At 40.9% G+C, this 25,716-nt stretch overlaps 1 protein-coding gene across 2 annotated transcripts in view; it reads left to right on the top strand.

Annotated features, from left to right (window-relative positions):
- Nucleotides 1-7,878: 7,878 nt before the first annotated feature.
- Nucleotides 7,879-25,716, top strand: part of DNaseII (deoxyribonuclease II) — a 90,533-nt gene continuing 72,695 nt past the window's right edge. For both annotated transcript variants that reach the window (XM_090368581.1, XM_090368580.1), the window contains exon 1: nucleotides 7,879-8,226. In XM_090368581.1, coding sequence (XP_090224707.1) covers nucleotides 8,123-8,226 — 104 coding nt within the window. In that variant the 5' untranslated portion in view covers nucleotides 7,879-8,122. The remainder of the gene's footprint in view (nucleotides 8,227-25,716) is intronic.

Raw genomic sequence — 25,716 nt, 5'->3', positions numbered from 1 at the left:
TATTTGTTGATTAATTACAGATATTTGATTTGGTTTTTTTTTTTTTTTTTTTTTTTTGTCGTCCAGAATTGGTTCAGTTTCTACGATATGCTCTTTTAATCGGATACAATTTATCAGAACACAATCATCTAATCGTATTTAGATAAGTTTATTATTCAAAACATTTTGTTTAGCATTGCAGTAAACTCTCCATTTTACATACAAAAATTGAAGTTTTTTTTTTTAGATCATTTGTACCACACATTTGTATTAAGTTTTCAAAAGAAAAAAAAATCAGTGGCAAAACAGAAAACATGAAATTTAGGAGGGAGAGCGCATTATTTTCGAGCGTACGCTCAATTGTGGTCCCTCACATTAGTGTCTAGGCGCCTCCGTAGCCAGGTGGGAAGGAGCAGCAGTGCGTGGCACACGCTTCTTGATTAGACCGGGGTTCGAGCCCGTCACCAACAAATACGGAGGATGTGGAAAGGTCAATGAATGACCACCGCATATCCCGGAGCAATATGGCCTTAGTTGCTAATGCTCCTAAAAAAAAAAAAACAACCAAACATTAGTGTCTGTACTAACAGAAGGTAGTACGTACATTGAGATCCCCAAATAAAAACAGAAGGCAGTTGCCTAATGAGTTCATCAAGGTTTCCCTGGGTGATACCAATTCCAGAGTCAAATATACAGAACAAATGGTTAGGCGAAACCCTACAACGACGCGAATAGCAATGGTGGTAGTTGGAGGAATTAAATGGAAGAGGATATAGTTTCCCATTAAGATGGTCCAGCTCAACAGTTCATTCCTCATTTGTCTTTAAATATGTCTCCTGGAAACAGAGGCAAACTGGCTTGTCTTTGGAACAGGCCCTTGATGTCGTTACTATTACAACGGAATCTACAATTTCATTGTAGCACAGCCGTCCTCCCACACTAGGGGGGGGAGGAAGGCCAGAGTTCGAATTCGAATCCCGTCAATAACGTGAGGAATTTTTGTTAGTCTTTTTCACAAAATAGCTAAACGGTCTCAAGAGAGGGTAGCATTGTGAAAAAAAAAAAAAAAAAAAATCTGTCAACGCTTACCAAGCTGCTAATTCGCCATATTGATGCCCCATCAATAAAAGATATCATAGCACCAACAAGAGGATGAAATAGAAGCCATCCCCCACTTAGGATGAAGCTATCAAACTTGGGCTCCCTAAAAGGAATGTTCCCATGTAACACCATGGAACACTTCAACACCTTCTCCATTGATCCGATGAAGTTTGAAGTCAACAAAACCTACAGAAGCCAAATTATAGACCAAATCTGGACTAAATCACCAGGATTGCTGTGAAAATTGAGCAGTTTTTATTAGAAATTTGATGATATGACCAAATAAAATGCAATAATGTAATGAATAAATAAATCTGTTATGTTAGTTACTGATAAAGAAGTCAACCTATGTATTTAACTCTTCAATTATCAAGATCTATGTTAATTCAAAGGGAATTTATACATTTAGTAAATGTATATATCTATTTAATAGTTTTTATTATACAATAATTATACTGTAAAGAGCTGAAAATTTGTACAAAAGTGTATAAGTATATTTTATAATTTCTGTATACCCTTCTAGCCCACTTGCTGTACAGGGGGTGAACCTTGTGTTAATAAACTGATAGTAAATAAAAAAAAAAAATAAAAATAAAATAACTCCAGGAAACTCGGGTTTTTCGTCCAGAAAACAGCAAATCAAACACACACAATTCACATACATAATATACACGGCACAGTATGGCCTAAGTCGCTGATCCGTCTAAAACCCTACAACGAACAACAAAACAAAAAAAAAAAAAAAAAAAAATTTAAATATATGAATGTGTCGCCATTATTTGGGTTTAGATCCGTCGGTCGGCTTCCAAAGAGCTGAAGACAGTTTTCTTATCCTTCGGTATATCTTTTATTAGGGAAGCATGGATGCTGTCCTGTGTCCATCTCTTCCCCCATAAATGTCGCGAGGAGTGAGTCAACAGTAACTTTATCTGTCTCTATATCCATTATCTCTTGCGTTACTTATAAGTTGCTGGAGAGGCCTTCATCCTGCAGTGGATTGAAAATGGCTGATGATGATGATGATGATACTGATGCCCTAGGTTTAACTGGCTTCTCTTTATCACTTTCCTTAGGCAGATTAAGTCGAGAAGGTGGTATTGATAAAGGAGTAGCAATCGTCTGGGATTTTTGTGCTGGCTTCTGAGAATTCAATAAACAGCGTGTGACGGCTTAAATGATTCTATCGATGGAATAATCAATTCAGGTTTATATTCTGATGGAACATTTCCCCGAAACCTTTTGCACGTATATATATATACGCACGCTCCTATTTATTGGTTTTACCACCTTTATTTCCTTTGGATATGAGATATTAAACTTTGATTTGTGCTTCTGAATTTCCTTTTCTTCCTTCAATTTTAACTCAGAGCACTTCAAGGAGCACTTCAAAAACTTCGAAATCCCATTCAAATGTTACGCCATTGGATGAATTTCAATATTTAATGGGGTGGTTACCGCAGCTGATATCCCCCAATAACAGTAGCTCGGAGAAGCTGCTCTGAATACGTATCGCTTTTTGTCTCGATTAACCAGTAAGCATAAATGCGTTCGAGAATGGAACGCCCGGGTTATTAAAATGCAGGTGTTACAGCGGCTTCAGTCGGTTGAGCGCCAGGTGGACATTAGTTGTGCTTTAGGCCTAGCGACGTTAACCATTAGAACAATTCTAAAACATGCCAAGAAGATAAAACCTCTGCCAAGTCCACCACTGCATTGATTGCAACGAAAATGACACGTTCTAGGAGCAATTTGTTGGAGAAGATGGAATGACTATTAATCTTATGGGTGGAAGATCAGAATCAGCACCATATGCCTGTGAGAAAACTCTTCAACAAAAAGAAGCCAAAGGGCATCTTTGTGAAGGCGGTGGTTAAGTTTAAGGTTAAGTTAAACGCGCAAGAAAGATTTGATTTGGTAGTTGTTGGCGCATCGGCTTCTGTGGCCATATTGCACCTCCCAAGGTTTTTGCAGTACTTTGATCCAAGCCCGAGGCGAGAATCGAACCCGCGACCTTTGGGTTGCCGGGCAGGTACTTTACCCACTCGGCTAGCCCGGTCGGCGCACAAGAAAGAAAGCCTGGTCCGGCATCGGAGGGCAGTGATAAGCAGTGAAGGCGGTGGTTAAGTTTAAAGATAAGTGAGCCAAGAAGAGAAAGAAAGCTTGGTCCGTCATTGGAAGGTGGTGATAGTGGCCAGTTGTGCAAATAAGTGAGCCAAGAAGAGAAAGAAAGCCTGGTCCGGCATCGGAAGGCAGTGTGCCCAAGAAATGGAAGAAAGCCTGAACGCAAGGAAATTGGAAGTAGCGGCCATTCCGGAACGTAAGTCTGTTCCTGTTTTTTTTCGAATCCTGAACTCAAGGACTCATAACCTAGCTCTGTAAGGAAGCGAGTGACAGACCTATTAAAAAAGGGACATTCCTATTGTATTAGGCAAGTTAGTTACTAAGGTTGAGATAATTTATTATGAATGTTAAATGAATATGAAATAATGTTAGGGTAGTACAGGAGTAATAAAAAGAAAGTAATAGTATAAAGCAATTATATTTATAGGGGTAGTACTGGTCCCCGTAGCCGAGTGGTCATGAGTGGGAGTGCAGTAGCACACGCTCTTTGAGCAGACCGGGGTTCAATCCCCTGACTGCTAAACACGGTCGATCCGCCAACCCGCACTGGACCAGCGTGGCAGATTATGGTCCATTTCCCTCAGCATGAATTGTTGAGGAGGCTTCCATCCTGCAGCGGGTTGATAATGGCTGCAGTTTACCTTTTTTTTTTTTACTGTTAGGATATGTTAACCTATATCATTAAGTTAGGCCAGGTGCCAGCACAAGATAACATACCAGCTGAGGTGTAACGAGAAAGAAATTTTATTAATAGAGAAACCTGGTAACTAGAGAGTAACTAAGGTAGAATGAGTGATTTATAGTGAACATTATTGAGGTAAGAGGATACTTGTTGTAATACACTTCATGTGTTAACAGCTAGAAACAAATATACAAAAAGAGTAATAAGAGCTGAAATGAGTTTACTAATGTAAGTGATGAAAATTGGTAATGTAAGAGAATGATTGAGTAATCATCGAGGATTCATATTTAGTAAGATACAACTGATACAAACTGATGTTAATAATTTGTAAATTGAGAATAATTGATGAGAGAGAGAGATAGTGTAGTGTACTGTAGTATGGTCAAATGTATGGAAATTGGTATGCTTGTATGTAATTATTTGTTTCTTTTATGTAAATGCTGTATATAATGTTTATTAAAGGTTTGTAAATTTTTCGTAAATAAATGTGTCTTTAGTGTTCTGCTAGCACCCGCTTTACACACTCTAGAATCTAGAATTTTCTGTGAATTGCAGTCAGATTTGCGTAATGTGGGGCTGTTAAAGACGTCAGTAGGGTGGAAGTCAAAGAAGGAACAAAAACAGAACCCCCACAATATATATCTGATTGAAACCATATAGCAGGAGCTTTGACAGAAGACTTCAAAAAGACCGTGGATGCCCGTGTCTCTTCACTAAAATAATGCAGATTTTGACTGGAGCAACGAAGTGGAGAGAGTCGTTCGTGATTCGATTTCCTGCTTCGAGAGAAGAAGTTTCGATCTCTCCAATCAACACCTGAAGCCTTCTTCAAGGAGGTTGTGCCACAACCTGGCCCGTCTTCCCACAAGTACAATAATTCCAATCTTCTCTCCCAAAGCTACCATGGTCACCGTGCACGGGTGTCCTAAGTTACTTTGTTTAATTTTTCTTTATTTATTGTTCATTAGAAATACGAAATGTATTTTTTAAATCATCTTTATTTATGTGTTGCTATTGTTTAAGTAACCCAATAAACCCTATACTAGGGGTTTAAGTAACCCAACAAACCCTATACTAGGGGTTTATTGGGTTACTTAAACAATAGCAACACATAAATAAAGATGATTTAAAAAATACATTTCGTATTTCTAATGAACAATAAATAAAGAAAAATTAAACAAAGTAACTTAGGACACCCGTGCACGGTGACCATGGTAGCTTTGGGAGAGAAGATTGGAATTATTGTACTTGTGGGAAGACGGGCCAGGTTGTGGCACAACCTCCTTGAAGAAGGCTTCAGGTGTTGATTGGAGAGATCGAAACTTCTTCTCTCGAAGCAGGAAATCGAATCACGAACGACTCTCTCCACTTCGTTGCTCCAGTCAAAATCTGCATTATTTTAGTGAAGAGACACGGGCATCCACGGTCTTATTCCGTAGAGAAGTTAAACAGTGTTAATAATTCTGATATAGTGGTTTTGCATATTAATTTTTCTTTCTTTTTTTTTTTTTTTTTTTTTTGGAAACCATTGATGCTATGCAAAAATTAAGGTCATATTCCATATACCCAATTTCATAAAGAAACAACAAAAAGAAAAAAGCACATAAAGAGAACTTTTTTTTTAAATTTGTTACACAAGTTTTACGCTCATAAATCATTCCATGTTCCTCGAAGTGCCGAATACTCTTCGATTTGAAACAGAACGGTTGCTTCACGTCCTATTAATAGTGGCAAATGGTTTTTCAGGTTGAAAAAACGTTTGTTGCACTGCGTTTATTAAGCAGACATTTTTTAGGTAACTTCACTTTTTATGAGATATACAGGGTGTTTCAGTTAAACGTTTCAGAACTTCTAAGAGGGGTAGGGTACATCCTGACAACTCGAAATCATATAGCAATGTGGGGTCGGAAATGCTTTCCTGAAGCGGTGTTGTACACAGAAGCACCATAAAGAAAAGAGACCGTAAGTGAGAAATCGTTTTAATAATACATGAAAAGAAGCAAAAGGTACATGGATTAAAGTAAGTGTTCGAAGTTTCTTCCACGGGCTGTAATGCACGCCTCACATCTCCGACGCATGGACATCCTAACATTCTGGAATACTCCAGGCGAATTTCGAATTTCTTCGGCAGCTACTGCGATTCTTGCAACCAGCTCCTCAGCATTGTCAACAGGGGTGTCATAAACTAGCGATTTCATATGACCCCAGAAATAAAAATCAAGACATGATAGGTCGGGTGACCGAGCAGGCCAACGCACGGGACCACCACGTCCGATCCACTGTTGACTAAATGTGACATCCAGGTAGTTACGAACATCTCCGCTATAATGGGCAGGGGTTCCATCGTGTTGGAACCACATTGTCTGTTGCGTCGATGCAGAAATCTGTTCATCTCTCAAAAGTTGTGGCAATACTTGCTGCAGAAAGATCAAGTAGATAGGTCCGGTTAGACGACACGGTAACAGGTAAGGGCCGATGAGGTGATCGCCCATAATACCGGCCCATACATTGACCGAAAATTGAATCTGTGCTGCACGACGGCGTATTGCATGCGGGTTCTCGACCGCCCAGGTATGGTCGTTATGCGTGTTGAAAATTCCTTCCCTTGTGAAGGAATTTTCACGGTCATATGAAATCGCTAGTTTATGACACCCCTGTTGACAATGCTGAGGAGCTGGTTGCAAGAATCGCAGTAGCTGCCGAAGAAATTCGAAATTCGCCTGGAGTATTCCAGAATGTTCGGATGTCCATGCGTCGGAGATGTGAGGCGTGCATTGTAGCCCGTGGAAGAAACTTCGAACACTTACTTTAATCCATGTACCTTTTGCTTCTTTTCATGTATTATTAAAACGATTTCTCATTTACGGTCTCTTTTCTTTATGATGCTTCTGTGTACAACACCGCTTCAGGAAAGCATTTCCGACCCCACATTGCTATATGATTTCGAGTTGTCAGGATGTACTCTACCCCTCTTAGAAGTTCTGAAACGTTTAACTGAAACACCCTGTATATGTATCCAGAGTTCATTTCATGCTGTAAGAGCATAGCTACATATGCAACCAATCACAATAATAATTTTTACATGATTTATTAGCCACTTATAAAAGCCACTTTATTATTTTAAGAAAAGAATTCAATGCAAAAGGGGTTACACAGATCGTTTTGCATCGAATATATCAGCCTATATATATATATATATATATATATATATAACACCAGGGGCTCACATCTGGTGAGTATAGGCTTGGCATGGCACACCCAGGGTCCTGAGCTGGATATCATCATTCTTCTTTTTCTTGGTGATTTCCTTCTACCTCTCTCTCTCTCTACCACTCTCAGCTGGAGCAGCATAAGCCTCAGGCTTCCTTGCACCATATGGCTAATAATAATAATAATAATAAATATATTTTTTTTCCCAGAAATATATCTTTTCTCTCCTTATTCATTCCATAGTGTGAATGACCCCTTGAGCTGCTTGTTTCCCTCCCCCTTAATACAATCACGAATAGTAGCTAAATAGTTTTACTTTTCTCATACAGAAATGACTTTTCTGATATTACATCTGTGCACGACCGTCTAGATTCCACAGTCATTATCGGGGAGAACAAGAGGACGGAAGTTCCACCCTGGATTTTAGACAATTACTATTTTTCTCCCCCCCTCCAGAATCTCTACAGATAAACAAGACTTCAAAACACATCTGCTTGGCGCAAATCCATCTCAAATTCAGTTAAGAAACATTAGGTAGCCTGATGTTTACCTGTCTTTAATTTCTGCCTTCTAACTGAGCTCCTTTATTTTATTTTAAACAGTTTTATTTTTGATAAATGATAAGTCCCGATCACAAACAGAACTGTCAAGAACAGTGTCTAATCAGACTTGTCTCTTGACATGTTAACAACAGAAGCGTCATTCACGTGAGCTGTGAACGTAATAGAAGGGCAATACAACAGAGCAGTCGCAAAACTACAGCACTGCAGGGGCATCGTCATTGGTAAGACGTAAAATAAGACCCAGCCACTCACGTAAAGTGGAGAGTTTAAAGATGGTGTATACCTCAAGTAACGTGATGGAAGTAACTTTCAGCACATTTCTATTAGAGTTACGATATGTTGATCTGCATGCAAGTCTTTCCAAGTCCTACATAAACATACCACACTTGGATATAAACGTATGCGCACATTTATGACCCATCCTGATTTCCTAAACTGTACTTTCACGTATTTATAGAATACAAAGATGATCTCATTCGAGCGGGCTGCCGTCCACTTACTCATTTTAATATCAGTTTACGTGGCTGCAGAAATATCATGCATCGACGAAGACGGAAATAATGTTGACTGGTAAGTGACGATAATTTATTAATATTTCTCTTTCTCTCTCCCCGTTTGTATGTGTTCTTAGATAAATAAGATAAAAAAGTCAAGTTCGAAAGAAGTTGTCGTACTAACGCAGGCGTCCGCTGATTTAGAACTGTGTGGGTAGTACTACTGACTGTCATTTGTTTGTTCAGTGTGCAGATATATGTCCTGAATTATTATTTGCTTCCTTCTGGTATATAAATTTGACCTTGGAAGTTTCTAACAACAATATTGGACTTAAACGAGTTACGAAATTAAAATATTTTAATGCACGTAGGTAACCCCTTTTATTCATATCCGTGCGGGATGTGTTCTTTCACGAGTTAATAATGTGGAATTCGCAGGTTTAAGTTTTCTTCCTTGTATCATTAACGATACACAGAAACATGTGAGTTGCATCCCCGTTCATTCCCAGACGTAGGTCAACTTTTATCGCTATTTTGATTGCGTGTTAGGGTGATCGATATCCTCGCTAATGACCGAAAAGGCTCTTGTTTGCTAGATGAATAGAGATAAAAAACCACCGCTGCAGCCGAGTGGCCAAACGTAGGGGTGTATAAGTGTTTGAGTTGACAGCAATTTTAGGCCCTATTATGACTGTTAAAGTATGGTGATGTTTTTGTATTCTCTCTATTTGTAAACTCCTCTGATCCTGTATAGCCGTCCCGAACTATAAACAGAAAAATTTGTTTATTTTATTTAAATTTCATTTAAAAGTTATGCACATATAGTTTTCGTTTATTAACTATTCAGAAAGAAATATATTATTTACGATTAATTTTAAAACTTAAGACAGATGAACTTAGTTTATAACAATGCTGTAAGCATAATATCCTGACACTGCTGATGTAGAATGATGCGACAGCTGCGTCAACAAGTTTGGCTACACCAGAGATTTTTTGTGATTCTTCATCTTCGTTTAGCCGACCGGGCTAGCCGAGTGGGTAAAGTACCTGCCCGGCAACCCAAAGGTCGCGGGTTCGATTCTCGCCTCGGGCTTGGATCAAAGTACTGCAAAAACCTTGGGAGGTGCAATATGGCCACAGAAGCCGATGCGCCAACAACTACCAAATCAAAAAAAAAAAAAAATCATCTTCGTTTTCAAATGCATTCTCTGTGGCTAATGCGCAGCTGTGAACGATGATTCGCGGTTGCTGGGCAATAGTATATGTATAAAACGTATGCACAATTATATATATAAAAGGTTCGGTGAACGATCTCACAATTCTTGAATGCATAGCGATAGCTGTTGTGAGCGGAGCGGCATCTTTTAAGCAAGCGCGCACCAAGTTTTAATTTGTAGTCCAGCAAAGCTACTTTGAGTCAGCACTTGTTTTTCTCATTTATCGCGTCTATTGAAAATGTACATATTTGGACATGGTAATGAACGCATATATTGAAAATGACGAAAATCGTTAACGACTGTTAACGATTTTCAGGAATTTAGACACAGAAATATTAAATGCTTGGTAGCCCATCATCATTCCTAAAACATCAGCGATACGTCTCCTCTTTCATTTGCTTCGGTTCAATCCTTGTGAATGAGGATTTGCGCATAAGGTGAGCGAGCACCAAGTTTGTTCCAAGCATTCTCAGTCAAGATTAAAGAGGGCACTGAATCCTCACGTCTTCTGAGTTGTTCGATCAAGCAATGTTCGATCCTGCATTTCTAACATAAATTATAACAGGCGAGAGTCTTAGGTGTATGGATATGATCCAGAAGCCAGGGTTCAACGCTTCCAAAAAAAAACCAACATCATTCCCAAGGACAAAAAGGGCGCGATAGACAAAATCACACGTGAAGTTCATGCTTCCTTAAAAAACCCGAAAACACCTCGAAATGATCTGCTCTTCCACTACAACAATGCGAGTCCTGTGAGACGGGGTATTGTCTTGTTGAAAGAGTCCGGGCTATCTGGATGCACCGTCACCATATAAGGTTCGAAACAATGCCGAGGTAGGATCTGGCCGTTTTCAATTAGGATGAGGAGACCCAATGAGGTCTATTTATTATTATTATTATTATTATTATTATTATTAGAGGGTTTTTTTTGCCGATTCTAGGGTTCCCCCCATTCGCCGCTTTGTCGTCTTGTGGTGAGGAAGCGCCATGCCGGCCGTTTGTGCGTAGTGCTGGAATATGTGAAGGTGTGATGTGTTTTTTTTTTTTTTTTTTTGTGTTGAGTGGCCGGCGTCAGGCGATTTAGCATCAGGGGGAACAATAAACACGAGTTTGATTGTCCCCCTGCTCACATCTCTAGCTGCGCAGAGGCAGGCCAGATTCATCTTTTAGCTCCTGCTGGGCGACCCCAGAACTGATGGTCTGAGGAAGTCCGTGGAAATATAGGAAAGGAGAGTGAATGTATAGCAGGGAGAAGATGGGGAAGGAGGGACTGGGAATATAGTGATAGAAAGATGGAGATAATAGTTACAGACATCCACATAGAAATAGGAAGGAGGAGTTGCTAGTTAAAGTGATAGAGTAGAGCACTAGACAGTATATCCAGGAATCCCACCCCTTAGTAGGGGTCAGCAGTGTTTTTTTTTTTTTTTTTTTTGTTAGTTGTTGGCGCATCGGCTTCTGTGGCCATAATGCACCTCCCAAAGTTTTTTTTGCATTTACTCTGATCCAAGCCCGAGGCGGGTTTCGAACCCGCAACCTTTGTGTTGTCAGGCAGGCACTTTACCCACCCGGCTAGCCCGGTCGGCAAAGGTCAGCAGTGCAGACTGCACCCCCGGGTGGGGGTCAGTAGCCAAAATCCCACCCCTCAGTAGGGGCAGCAGGCAGTGAAGACTCCACCCCTCAGTGGGGGTCAGCAGCAAATTTCCCACCCCTCAATGAGGGTCAGCAGTCAGTGAAGATTCCACCCACACGTGGGAGGCAGCAACGATTCCACCCCAAGCAGGGGTAAGCAGACAGTGAAAATCTCACCCCCAGGTGGGGATCAGCAAGCAGCGAAGATCTCACCCCAGGCAGGGGTCAGCAGGCAGCAAAGATACCACCCCCAGGCAGGGATCAGCAGGCAGCAAAGATACCACCCCCAGGCAGGGGTCAGCAGGCAGCGAAGATGCCACCATAGGTTGGGGTCAGCAACAAAGATCCCACCCTTAGTAGGGATCAGCAGAGAAGATCCCACCCTCACTAGGGGTAAGCAAGCATTGAAGATCCCACCCACACGTGGGGTTCAGCAGGCATTAAGATCCCACCCCCAGATATGGGTTAGAAGCAAAGATCCCACTCCTCCATAGGGGTAGCAGCAAAGATCCCAACCCCAGGTGGGGGTGAGCAGGCAGCAAAGATCCTGCTCCAGTTGGGGTCAGCAGTGAAGGTCCCAACTTAGGTGGGGTCAGCAGCATATATCCTGCCCCAGGCAGTGGTCAGCACAGAGGATCCCATCCTCGGAAGATCAGGGTCTGCATTGTTTTCTGCCAAGGTGTGGTTCTGTAGGCTAAGTGAAGTGTCCATCACTGGATATAACAATGAATTATTGGTCACGTTAATGTGTCTGATCTTGTTAGAGCTTACACGTCAGGAAGTCGTTGGCACTGTCCTTCAGTAATAGTTGTCCTACGCCTGAAGAGGGCATTAGCATGCCTACAGAAGGCTGCATAGTTAGATTGAGTTGCAATTAATTCCGGCACTTCATCTTGGGTGTAGCAACAAGTCTCAATTTCAAGTTGTGCCCGGATGTCCACGTACAGGTGACAATCATACATCAGGTGGCCCCAAGGTTCCCTGTTTTCGCAGGTGCAATCTGGGGTGTCTGTGAGTCCCATGCTGGGAAGTTTTTCGTTGAAGCTACCATGGCCCGTTAACAAGAATAGGGCATGAAGCCCTGGAGTGAAAAATTTCGTGTGGCTTTTGTTCTTCTCGGCTAACTCTGGTAGAAATTTAGGGATGATTGCTCCGTGCTGTTCCATTTCTCATGCCACCTAGAGACTAACAGCATTCTTATTCTATTCAGAGCTTGTTTAGCAGGAATGGTGAGGTTTATCTGGATGTTGCGAGCATTGTTCTGTATGTTCTTTTTGCGGAGAAACTTTATCTGATGATAAACAATTTCAATATCAAGAGGAATCTTGATGGTAAGGACCTGGAGTGCAAAGGTGGAGGTTATTCTGCAGGTCCTGGTCATTGCTAGGAGAGCAGCCCTTTGGGCCTGTAGTAGTTGATTTCTCACAGCCTGCACGTTGACTCTGTGCCCCCATGCCCCTGCTCCATGTGTTATTATTGGAAGCACAATACAATTATATTATAGATGTAGGATTAGAGGTCTAAGGCTCCACTGCTACTTAAGTAATATTAATAATCCTTCTTATACAGGGTCTCAAAAATATTGATACAAACGTTTAGGGGAAGTAAGTAACATCTAAAGGAATGTGAATCGCATAGGAACCCATAACCGGAAACGTCACGGGAAAGTAGTAGCAGAGGCACAAAAAGCAGAAATGACACAAGACAGTAATTAGTGGCAACCATTTATTTGACATAATATTAACAATGGAGTAAGATATGGATGCATTTCATGATGTTACAACAGTTCTCGAAGGTTCCACCATGAGACGCGATGCATGCGTGACACCGAAGCAGCATGGATTGGCGGACGCGGTCGAACACACTTTGAGTTTCTTTGACAGTAGCAGCAGCGCAGACGAGTCTCGCCACGAGATCCATTTCCGTCTCCACAGGCGATTCATACACGATAGATTTGAGAGCCCCCACAGAAAGAAATCAAGGCTCGATAAATCAGGTGAGCGTGGGGGCAAGACAACGGGTCCACCACGGCAAATTCATCGACGCCCAAAACGCCTGTTCAAATGGTCACGAACACACTTTCCATAATGGGCAGGCGCCCCGTCATATTGAAACCAAATGTTGCGTCTCACATTTGCTGGAACATCGTCAAGTAATATTGGTAGAACTTGGTCAAGAAAGATCCGATATTTAGCGGAGTTCATGCAGGATGGTAACAGGTATGGGCCGACTAAGCAGTCACCGATCATATCTCCCCACACATTTATTGTGAAGCGATGTTGTGACGCATGGGGGCGCACACCGTGTGGGTTGTCGTGAGCCCACATATGAGCATTGTGCTGATTGAATAAGCCTTCCCGAGTGAAATAAGCCTCATCCGTAAACAAAACATAGACTGGAAAAAATTCAAGTCTTGAACGCTTTCTTGGAGAAACCGCTGCGCAAAAGCCACACGTGAAGGATGATTTTGGGGAGCAGTAACTGAACCCTTTGGAGATTCGTCGTGCCAGACACTCCTAAGGCAGAGGCAACGGCACGTGTGCTGGTAGTAGGATTATTCTGGACGGCATTCAACACACTTTCTTCCATGGCGGGAGTCCGCGTCGAACGTGGTCTGCCCGCACTACTCCGGTTACCTAAAATGACCCATAATAGCAAAAATTTTGATGCACACGCGCAAACAAACGATGGTCCGGTACATGTCTGTCTGGGAAGCGTTCTCCATAAATTAGTTGAGCGGCTTGTCCATTGCCCTCTGCTAATGCATACACTAGGTGCATGTCTTCCAGCTCACAGTTCGTATATCGATGCATGCTCTTCGTGCGGCGACTACTGCTTGAATGAGTAAACCAGAAATTTTCCCTCTCGCGAACTGATGAACAGCGCCGTCTACCGACTTACGGTGACGTTTCCGGCTATGGGTTCCTATGCGATTCACATTCCTTTAGATGTTACCTATCTCCTCTAAACGTCTGTACCAATATTTTTGAGACACCCTGTACATAAGCTTTGCACCGGCGAAGTCCTGAACGCCCCAAAAGCAATCCTGAGTGCACAATGTTGTATTGTGTTGAGACAGGCTAACAGAGTCTTTCGGGCAGAGTCATAAACAGGGGCACCATAATCTAATCGAGATCTGATTAAGGCCCGGTATAGGTGGAGTAGAGTATAGCGATCAGCTCCCCATGTCATAGATTAGATGACTTTGAGTATATTCAGCTTTTTCATACAGACAGTTCGTGTTTGTCGTATGTGTTTCTGGAATGTCAGTTTAGTGTGAAGGGTTATGCCCAAGAATCGGATATTGCTGGTAATTGGTATCGGTTTATTTCCCAGTGATAATTCTGGTTCTGGATGTAGTTGGCGTTTTTTACAAAAGTGAATGGCTGCAGTTTTGATTGCTGATAGATGATAACCATTACGTGAAGTCCATGACACCATTTTGTTTATTGCAAGCTGCAAATGTCGTTCATTGGAACGCATATTCTGTGAATGGCTAGATATTGCAAGACCATCAGCATAAATATAGATTTCTACGTTACCCAAAATGTTCTGCGCTAAATTGTTTATCCTAGGAGCAAAGAGGGTAGCGCTGAGTACCGATCCCTGTGGTACACCTTCTCTTTGGATAAGAGCTTGCGAAACAGCATTACGATAACTCACTTGAAAAGTTCTATTTTTAAGATAACTCTCTGAGTCCTATGGCATACAGGTCTTGCAGAATACCATAGCGCCAGGTGGTATCAAAGGCTTTTTCGATATCCAGGTACACCATAACAAGATGTTCTTTTCGAATAAAGGCGTTCCGTATGTTACACTCAGCTTTCACCATAAGGTCTAATGTGGATCGGTTTTTGCGGAAGCCGTATTGATTACAACTGATGACTGAGTGGGATTCTATGTACCATACAAGTCTATTGTGTACCATCTTTTCCAATGTCTCGCCCAAGCAGCTAGTAAGGGATATCGGCCTATAGTTGCATGGATTCGTCTGATCTTTCCCAGGTTTTGGAAATGCTAGCACTGTTGAATGACACCATGAGCGAGGATAATAGCTTTCGGAGAAGACCCGATTCAGAAAAAGCAATAGGGAATTTAGTGCCTTTTTGTCTATGTGTTGCAACATGAGGTAATAAAGACCACCAGGTCCTGATGCCCCATTTCTTGATTTGTTTAAAGCATCCTGTAGCTCCAACATTGTAAAGGGTTGATTATATGGGAATGCTATTCTTGTACTGAAATTTAATTTGCTTTGCTCAGTCCTTCTTTTAAGTTGCTGAAAAGATGGTTCATATGCAACTGTATCTGAGATTTTGGCAAAATTTTCTGCCAGAGCATTAGCTATTTCAACTGGAGATGATAAATCTTGTCCATTCCATCTCAGTATTGGAGAGGATGCTGGGAGAAATCTACCATTTAGTTTTTTTATTTTATTCCAGATTATTTTGCTGTTTGTGTTCTTCGTTATAGTAGAGGCAAACTGGATCCAAGAATCTTTTTTGCCTTTTTCCTTACGAATCGCGCTTTTGATTTCAGTTTTTGGAAATTTATAAAGTTCTCAGTAGTTGGGTGTTTACGAAACAGGTTCCATGCCCTGTTTTTCTCTTTTTTGGCAAGTTGGCACGCTTCACTCCACCAAAGATTGGCATGTTTAAACGAACCAGTACGGATTATTGGTATGGCCTTGGTCGCCGCATTCAGAACCTGAGATGTGATGTGCTGTGTGGCATCATCGATGGATTGGAATTTGATAATTTCATCATTGAATGAGATACTGAAAGCAAATAGCTTCCAATCGGCCTTGGAAAATTTCCATTTTAAGCGGGAATTATTTGCCTGAGGGATTCTAGTTGTTTGGATTTCACAAATTATCGGATAATGGTCACTGTTTAGCGGATTGTCCAGCGGATGAGTGGATACAATGTTGGAGAGAAGATTGTCAAGTCTATAGCTGTAGTTGTTCTAGTGGAGAAATGAATGTAAGTATCAGCACCAGTATTCAACAGTGTTAGATTGTGCTTGTCAAGCAGCGATTCCAGAACTTTTCCTCGTCTGTCTGTATGTGGGGAGCCACAGATTGGGTGGTGTGCATTAAAATCTCCAAATAAACAAAATGGAGGAGGGATCTGTAGCAGAAGTACTTCTAGGTCATTATAAGTATATTCTTTGTTTGGTGATAGGTAGATTGAAATTACTGTTAACATGATTCCTAAGGAGACACGTACTGCTACTGCTTATAAGGAAGTTTGCAGTGGAATGTGTTTAGTAGGGACTCTTGAGATTACTAGAATGGCCACACCCAGTGGTATTGTTATTTCTATTATGCTGATATACAGTACAGTTCTTGATTTTTGGAATTACTTGCGGAGATAAATTAATTTCTTGCAAACATATGCTTACCGGTTTATACTGTTGGATTAGGTCATGGATATCATCGACATTACTACGTAGACCTCTACAGTTCCACTGTATGATGTGATCCATTATTTGTTTTTAGCGGTTGTGTTTGATTCAGTCTGTTTTTGTCTCTCCAATTTTATTCTTTCTTTTTTCGAGAAGAGAGGACGCGCTGGGTCCATATCATCTTCTGCGCACAGATCTAAGATTGGCTCATCCGGGTTGATGTTTTCATTTGTATACATATTTGTTACATTTTGCCGACTTTTCTGCATTGTGACTGCTATTTTAGTTTTTATGGCTTCTGAGGAAGACTGCAAAGCAGTTGGCGGTACTGTAATTGGTGTGTTGTTGGCACTATCTATCACATGCTGTTCCTTGGTAGATTGCTGTGAAGTTGAGAGTATTTCTCTAGCCCAGTCTGCAACTGCGCGGGTAGCACAGTGGTATCGTCACCGTCCTCCCCACACCGGGTGGAAAAGGCCTGGGTTCGAATCCCGTCGATGACGCGAGGAACTTTAATGGGCTTTTTTCACTCCGTGGCTGAGTTAGTTGGTCTCAGGCGTAGATAGCAAGGTTTTTCTCCCCAGTAACTGGGGATTTTTCGTCCAGCAAAACAGGCAAATCAACCATAGAACATACGCAATTTACAGACACAAATACGGGTTAATGTATTTAATTACGGGTAACCCGAAAATAATAATAATAATAATAAAGCCCAGTCTGCAATAGACATGGATGGGGGAACTAACACGTCAGTTTGAGTGGCTGCTGACTGATATTTCTTTGTTGCTGCTGCTGCCTAGGTGTGTTTAGGTGTAGCAAGCATAATTTGCTTCTTTGCTTCTTGGTAAGTCACTTTCCGCTCTACTTTGTATTTTTGGATCTTTTTCCTGTTTTCCACAGTTTCACAGGACTTTGAATAGGCAGGGTGTTGGCCTTGACAGTTTGGACAATGTGGTGTTTCAGCATTACATTCCGTTTGTGCGTGGGATTTTGAACCACAGTTTGGGCACACTGCATCCCCTCGGCAGACGGTCTGAGAGTGTCCAAACATTTGACACTTATAACATCTGATGGGATTAGGAATGTAGGGTCTTATACGGCAATTGAGATAGCCGGCTTTAACACTCGATGGCAAATTTGGTTTGCCAAACGTAAGGATGATGTTCGAGTTGGAACCAGCTGGCCATCTTTTCTGATCATAATCCGCTTAGCCTGTGTGACTTTTTGTTCTTTTAATTCTTGGACTAAATTCATCTTCTTACAAAAAGGCTGAGAGGTTCAGCAGAGTCTCTGATTGCTTACGACTCACACTTTCAATTAGTAAATCACCCGATCTGTCTTTTCACCATTTTAGGTGAATCTGCTGTGCTTTCCAAACATTTCTGTATCAGAAACGGGGAGAGTGTACTCATGCATTTGTTTGACAAGGAGTGGAAGATAAGGAAAGATGGACATTCCTTTTGCTCTGTGTCAGTCCTCAGTCTTTTCGACTGTGATGTGTCATGGTCATTATCATTTGATTTAGGACATGAGCGCCGAGGCTCAATTGGAGGGAAATTGTCAAATTGCATGTTTGCTCCTTTTCGCCCTGGGAGAGTGGCTTTCTTCTCCCAGGTTACCAGCCCGCCACGTGGAGGCAGGAGCGGTGCCACCAGTGACCAAGCGGTTGTAAAGTTTAGTAGCTTGTTAGTAATTAATATATATACTCTGAAAAAAGAAAGGTAGTTTTCCTTTCTCGGTTCTTACTTTAACACTTGAAGCACAGAACCACTTTAGGTAAACAAAAGAGAAAACGACACTAGAAATAAAATTAAACTTTGTCGTTAAGAAATAGCACATTATACATCTCAGAGGAAATCGCTTGGCACTCGGGGACACTAAATAGATACAACAGATACAAAGTGTTTTGCTATTTGATTTTTAGGAGCATTAGCAACTAAGGCGATATTGCTCCGGGAATATGCGGTGGTCATTCCCTGACCTTTCCGCATCCTCTGTATTTGGTGGTGACGGGCTCGAACCCCGGTCTAATCAAGAAGCGTGTGCTACGCACTGTTGCTCCTTCCCACCTGGCTACGGAGGCGCCCATACAAAGTGTTGTTGATAATTTAAGTTGTAACGGAACGGCCTTGAGAATAGTTAATGAGGGAGAGATAGTGTACTGTACTAGTATGGTACATATATATGGAAATTGGTATGCACATGTATGTAGTTTGTTTTTTTGTAAATGTTGTATATCAGAAGAGGCCTACTTAATTTGTGATGCGATCTACTTTTTTCCTTCAAAGTGTGCCGCGATCTACCATCTCAAAATTTACATTGCACAAAGTGCACAAATCGAGGAATGACTGTATATTTAAAATTCGTCGTGATCGATCGAAATTAAATCCGCGATCGACTCGTTGCCCACCCCTGTTGTATATGATGTTCATTAAAGGTTTGAAATTTTTTTTAAAAAATATGTCTTATAATGTTCTACTAACACCCGCTTTACACACCCTAAAATCTAGAGTTTTCTGTGAATTGCAGTAAAGATTTTCGTTTTGTGGGCTTTAGTGACTTCTGTAAGAGGTCAAATCCAATTAAAGAAGAAAAAATTGGGGACACACACAAATACTGTCTTGACCAAGGTATAGGATTTTTTTGCAGAGATACCCGAGGACCTCTATCTCACGAACATACAAATCAATTTGTAGAATATACGCTATCAGACTGAGATACCTCAAAACAGCCAGCGTGGTTATCGGTGAGAAACCGACCTCAGTTCTGAGTATTGTTTTCTTTCATTCTCTCTCTCTCTCTCTCTCTCTCTCTCTCTTTTAATCCAAGACTTGTTTAGAGCTTAAATTTACATTTTACGTAAATCGTTAAAAGGATAAGAAATCAAGCTTTCAGAATGATATATATATATATATATATATATATATATATATATAAACTTTTAATTTGTTCTTTGTCTGTTTGTACAATTGACGGAGTCTCGTGCAGGGAAGGGTAACGCAAAACGGCTTGTACTGGAATAAGGGACGGATTAGGGTTTAAACTAATGAACTGCTGAAAAAGAAAGCGTATATTAAATTCATAACTTTTCAAAAATCCTAGACGCTTTTCGTCATTTCAGTAATGTTTATGGTAATGTCACTCACCTGAAGTTTTACGACTTCAAGAGTTACTGTTTTACTCTATCAGGTTCTGGTAATGTCATAAGGTCGTGTTTGCATGCATCCTAATAACTGGGTGACTGCGATAATCTAAGATTTCTCCAATTTCTCCTGTTGTACTGTGTTCTTATATTAATAATACCAGCGTCGCAACTGTTATCTAGTAATAATGACGTATTTATGTAACTGCCACACTATCTAGTTTGTATGAAACTAGATAGTGGGTCTATTATCTAGTTTGTATAAAAACATCTAAAGCATAGTAAACAAGTATGTTTTTGTATTTACTGTGCTTTTATTTTTGGCAAATGCATACAAGATGATCAAGAAGCAGTAAACACATCCAACCTTAAGACGGTTCATGAAACACTATGTACATATTATAATAAATGTGTACATATTACTCTGAAATACAAAACTACAGATAAACTCTGAATAGTTAAATCCTTGACAAAAATATAATTACCTGGCATCCACAATAGGGGGGAGGTGTTAAAATTTCTACTCCACATAAAAGTTCAGTTCAGCCCTTACGTTATCCTTTATGTCGTCAACATCCTGAAATCTCTTTCCTTTGAGGGCAGTTTTCATCTTGAAAGAGGAAGAAGACTGCTAAACGGGAGAGTAGGGTGGTCGGTTGGCCTGCACAATGCCATTTTTCGTCAGAAATGCCTACACAAATGTGAAATGGGAGGGGGCATTGTCGTACAAGAAGAATCAGCTACTTTTCTCTCGAAACTGCAGCCTCACTCGGGAAATGCGCTTCAATAGTCATTGAAGCACCTGTATGTAGAAAGCAGCAGGGACTCTCTCCTATTCAGGTACAAATTCCTGGTAAATCATACCGTGTTTTTCGAAAAACATGATCAAACATCGTCTTGATCCTGGACTTCTGCAAACGAAACTTTTTGGGCCTTGGTGATGATTTTGACGTCCACTGCATGCTCTGACCTTTCATCTCTGGGCCGTACTGAAACACAGTACACTCATTTCATGGGACAATACAGTCCGAGGAAATCAGGATTGTCTTGACAAGTCTGAATGAAGTCTTCGCATGATCACACTTCGTTGTTTCTGCTCATCCGTGAGGCACGAAGTTTGCACAGGCCTTCCTTTTCCCTAAAACCTTAATGTAGAAATTGATGAATCACCATCTTATTCATATCAAACTCAATCAACCTTCTTTCTGTGGGTCAAACGACGATCTGTTGCCCAATTTCCCGAATTTTTGCAACTCTATCCTCAATTCAAGAGGTTGACGGAAGCACACTTCTTGGATCATCGCGAACATCACGTCCGTCTTTGAACGCTTATAACATTAAAACACACTAATACAGCTTAATGTTTCATCACCATAAAAAAGTTTCTCCCATCCAATGTTTCTGTTGCAGATTTTCCCAATTTAAAGCAAAATCTGATATTCGTTCGTTGCTCCATTGCAAAATCGTAACACGGAAAGTAACTATTAACGAAAGTGGTTGTTAATTGCAATCTGTCAGCCTACTAGACAATTTCTGTACCAACATCTCCTGGAGAAAGTTTGAACTACAACATACGATTTTCGTTTATTTTCAAATTCACGCAACCTGCCCGTAACAGCACTAGTCCGGGAACTTAACTGCCACACCTAATATATATACAGGGTGTCTCAAAAATATTGGTACAAACGTTTAGGGGAGGTAGGTAACATCTAAAGGAATGTGAATCGCATAGGAACCCATAACCGGAAACGTCACGGGAAAGTAGTAGCAGAAGTACAAGAAGCAGAAATGACACAAGACAATAATTAGTGGCAAACATTTATTTGACATAATATTAACAACGGAGTTGTTGTTGTTGTTTTGGTTTTTAGGAGCATTACCAACAAAGGCCATATTGCTCCGGAATATGCGGTGGTCATTCCCTGACCTTTCCGCATCCTCCGTATTTGGTGGTGACGGGCTCGAACCCCGGTCTAATCAAGAAGCGTGTGCTACGCACTGCTGTTCCTTCCCACGTGGCAACGGAGGCGCCAACAACGGAGTACGAGGTGGATGCATTTCATGATGTTACAACAGATGCTCGAAGGTTACACCATGAGACGCGATGCATAAGTGACACCGACGCAGCATGGATTGGCGGACACGGTCGAACTCGCCTGGAGTTTCTTTGACAGTAGCAGCAGCGCAGACGAGTCTCGCCACGAGATCCATTTCCGTCTCCACAGGCGATTGATACACGATAGATTTGAAGGCCCCCCACAGAAAGAAATCAAGGCTCGATAAATTAGGTGAGCGTGGGGACCAGGCAACGGGTCCACCACGGCTAATCCACGGCTAATGGTCACGAACATTCCTTAGATAATGGGCAGGCGGCCCGTCATGTTGAAACCAAATGTTGCGTCTCACATTTGCTGGAACATTGTAAAGTAACCCTGGTAGAATTTGCTCAAGAAAGATCTGATATTTAGCGGAGTTCATGCGGGATGGTAACAGGTATGGGCCGACTAAGCAGTCACCGACCATACCTAGTAGGTACAACATCCCTTCGCAATAAATGTGTGGGTAGGTATTACCTACCCACACATTTATTGCGAAGAGATGTTGTGCCGCATGGGGGTGCACACCGTGTGGGTTGTCGTGAGCCCACGCATGAGCATTGTGCTGATTGAATAAGCCTTCCCGAGTGAAATAAGCCTCATCCGTGAACAAAACATAGGCTGGAAAATTCAAGCCTTGAACACTTTCTTGGAGAAACTACTGCGCAAAAGCCACACGTGCAGGATGATCTTGGGGGAGCAGTAACTGAACCCTTTTGAGATGAAAGGAGTGTAAGGAATCGTCGTGTCAGACACGCTGTACACTGGAACGAGACACTCATAAGGCAGAGGCAGTGGCACGTGTGCTGATAGTAGGATTATTCTGGACGGCATTCAACACACTTTCTTCCATGGCGGGAGTTCGCGTCGAACGTGGTCTGCCCGCACTACTCCTGTTACCTCTAAATAACCTATAATCGCACAAATTTTGATGCACACGCGCAAACGAACGGTGGTCCAGTACATGTCTGTCTGGGAAGTGTTCTCCATAAATTCGTTGAGCGGCTCGTCCATTGCCTTCTGCTAATCCATACACTAGGTGCACGTCTGCCAGCTCACAGTTCGTATATCGATGCATGCTCTTCGTGGGGCGACTACCGCGCCGTCTACCGACTTATGGTGACGTTTCTGGTTATGGGTTCCTATGCGATTCACATTCCTTTAGATGTTGCCTACCTCCCCTAAACGTTTGCACCAATATTTTTGAGACACCCTGTATATAAGGGTATTCAATGTAATCCCTCAAAAGGTAATGTTTAAAGAGTTACATTAATCCAACAAAGTGTAAGGTATTACACCTGGGAAACAGTAATCCCAAAATAACTTATTCACTTGGTGGAGTTCAACTAAACCCAGTACTGGAGGAAAGGGACTTGGGTGTTACGATACGGTCAGACATGAAATTCTCTGAGCATTGTAAACAGGTTGCAAGGAAGGCCCATGGTGTCCTATCGATGATCTATCGAACTTTTGCAAGTAGAGATAGGGACGTGATAATCCCATTATATAAGGCTTATGTTAGACCACACTTGGAATACTGTGTTCAAGTATGGAGACCGCACCTAAAGAAAGACATCGAGCTTCTTGAAAGGGTGCAAAGAAGGGTAACTCGCCTGGTGAGATCGGGAAAAGGGCGTCCTTATGAAGAAAGACTTCGAATATGTGGGTTGCAGAGTTTGGAAACTAGACACCTTAGAGGAGACTTGATTGAGGTGTTTAAGGCTCTGAGAGGCATCAGTAAAATGAATGAGGACAAAAATTTCAAGATTATAAATGATGCTAGAACTAGGGGACATAAATTCAAGTTACGGGGGGAATGTTTAGATTGGACTGCAGGAAGTTTTATTTTAGCCAGCGAGTTATAAATTACTGGAATAAGTTGCCTTCATGGGTGGTAGAGGCCGACGGTTTGGGGAAATTCAAAGGTCATCTGGATAGTACTTTCGGGTAAGGGAAGCGCATAGGGTGATAGGTTTAATTTCCTTCCTTTTTTTTTTTTTATTAATTATTCTTATTTAGTTATTTATTTTATTTTATTATTATTTTTTTTTTATCATTGTTTTGTTCGGGTTTTTTTTTTTTTTTTGGCTGGTGCAGCATAACCCATAGGCTTTCTTGCACCATGCGGCCGTTACTAATACTAATAAGAAAAGAGGCATACAATTGATGAAATGGTTTCAGTGAATGCAAGATTTATAAATCAGGTATCACAGATGCACCTAAAAGCGCAAAGCAGCATTAAAGGATGGAGAAGTAGTATTATTATATTGAATTAACAGGAGCGGCTCGTCCATAGGCGCTGCGGCACAGTAGCACCCCTAGCTATTTAAATCTAGATATACAGTGAACGGAGTTATATGAAATTTTGTGAAGAACAATGCAACACAATGAATATTTTTATTAACAGGACCCGCATATAGTATGCGCATCCTCTATTTACAGTAATCCTTTCAATAATAAACGAATAAAAATACGAAATCGTTTCCAACTTTGAATTTTAATTAACCGGAGGCCTCACTGTGCACCAGGCAAATGACACATTTGCATTCCAGTGAATATCTGGTAGCCAACCAACGGCAACCAACCAGCAATGGCAACTTGCCAATATACATTTTTTTATATGTGAAACGAATAAAAGACACTGTAAAGCGCGCATTGCAGATTTCATCGTTGACCATGACGGGTGTGTAGCCACAATGTCGGTGTCTTTTTGTTATTCGCCCGAATTTCCATTAAGTAACTAAATAATATCAGTGTTAAGTCAATACTCAACATTCAACAATGTAATTATGTGATTACAGCTTAATTGCGAATTGAGCTTGAACTTGGTAAGTTGAAGTTATATTATGAGGTGATATATAAGTAAAACATTATTTCTACGACACATGATTTTGTGAAATTTGATTCGATCATGGCCGAATTCATGCTTCATGCTTCCCCATGAAGTAAATCGAGTCACAGTGAATAAACTTCAGCAACTTAGTTTTTCACAATTATCTCTCCAAGATAAAAAATGCGCTTAAAAAAGAAGACCGCCCCACATCAAAGATTAAAATTTCTCAGCGGGGAATAAGTAATAATAAGAAATATATTCGCAGTTTTAAAACTGAATGGTACCAAAGGAAAAGTTGGCTTTGTGGTTGTGAAGTTAAAAATCCATTGTTTTGTTTTCCATGTTTACTGTTCGGAAGTGACTTAACGTGAGCAAAAAGTGGCTTTACAAACATAAACAGAATGAAAGAAAAAAAAAACTCTAAAACATGAGAGTTCGAAGAAATATATTGATAATGTGATTTCACTATCGCTTTTAGGAAGGGTAAATATTAAAGAACAGCTTAGTGAGGCCTACAGACTTTCGATCTACAAACATAACAGAAAAGTTACCAAGAACCGTGGGGTATTATCTAAAATAATAGATTGCATTAAATTTTGTGGAAAGTTTGAAATTCCTTTACGTGGATATGACGAAAAAGACGATTATAAAAATCCAGGAGTATTCAGAGGATTAATAAATTTCGTCTATACATTAGATTTCATTTAAAGAACCATTTAGAAAGTAATGCAGCATTTAAAGGCATTTCAAAAACTATTTAGAATGAGAATGATATTCTTGACTGTTTGCTGCAAATATGCCGGGATGAAATAAAAAGAGAAATTAACTTCATTCGTAGCTGTCATGGCTGATGACACAACAGATGTTTCAGAACATATACAAATGGTAATTGTTCTGAGATATGAACTGAATGGAGACATTTTTGATCGTTTCTGAGTTTTTTTTTCACTCCGGAAAACCAAACGACAGACGGAATATTGAAGTGCATTCTAGATCAGTTAGACATAATCCTCGAAGGAAATACTCAAAAATGGTTGTTCAGGCTAAAATAAAAGAAGTGTACAAAAATGCACATTTTATTCACTGCTATGCACACCAACTGAATCAGACGATGAGAAATGCAGCAAGTAGTACCTGAGATTCAAGAATATTCTTTTCGAACCTCATGTCGATACCAACATTTTTCTCGAGATCACCACAGCGTCTCTCTGTTCTCAGAAAGCAAATGGACAGCTGTGTTGCC

This window comes from Mastigoproctus giganteus, chromosome 2 (assembly GCF_048544385.1).
Source record: "Mastigoproctus giganteus isolate SK-2022 chromosome 2, ASM4854438v1, whole genome shotgun sequence".
Lineage (NCBI taxonomy): Eukaryota > Metazoa > Arthropoda > Arachnida > Uropygi > Thelyphonidae > Mastigoproctus > Mastigoproctus giganteus.
The sequence above is the reverse complement of the archived record's forward strand: the minus strand, read 5'-3'. Positions and strand labels throughout refer to the sequence as shown.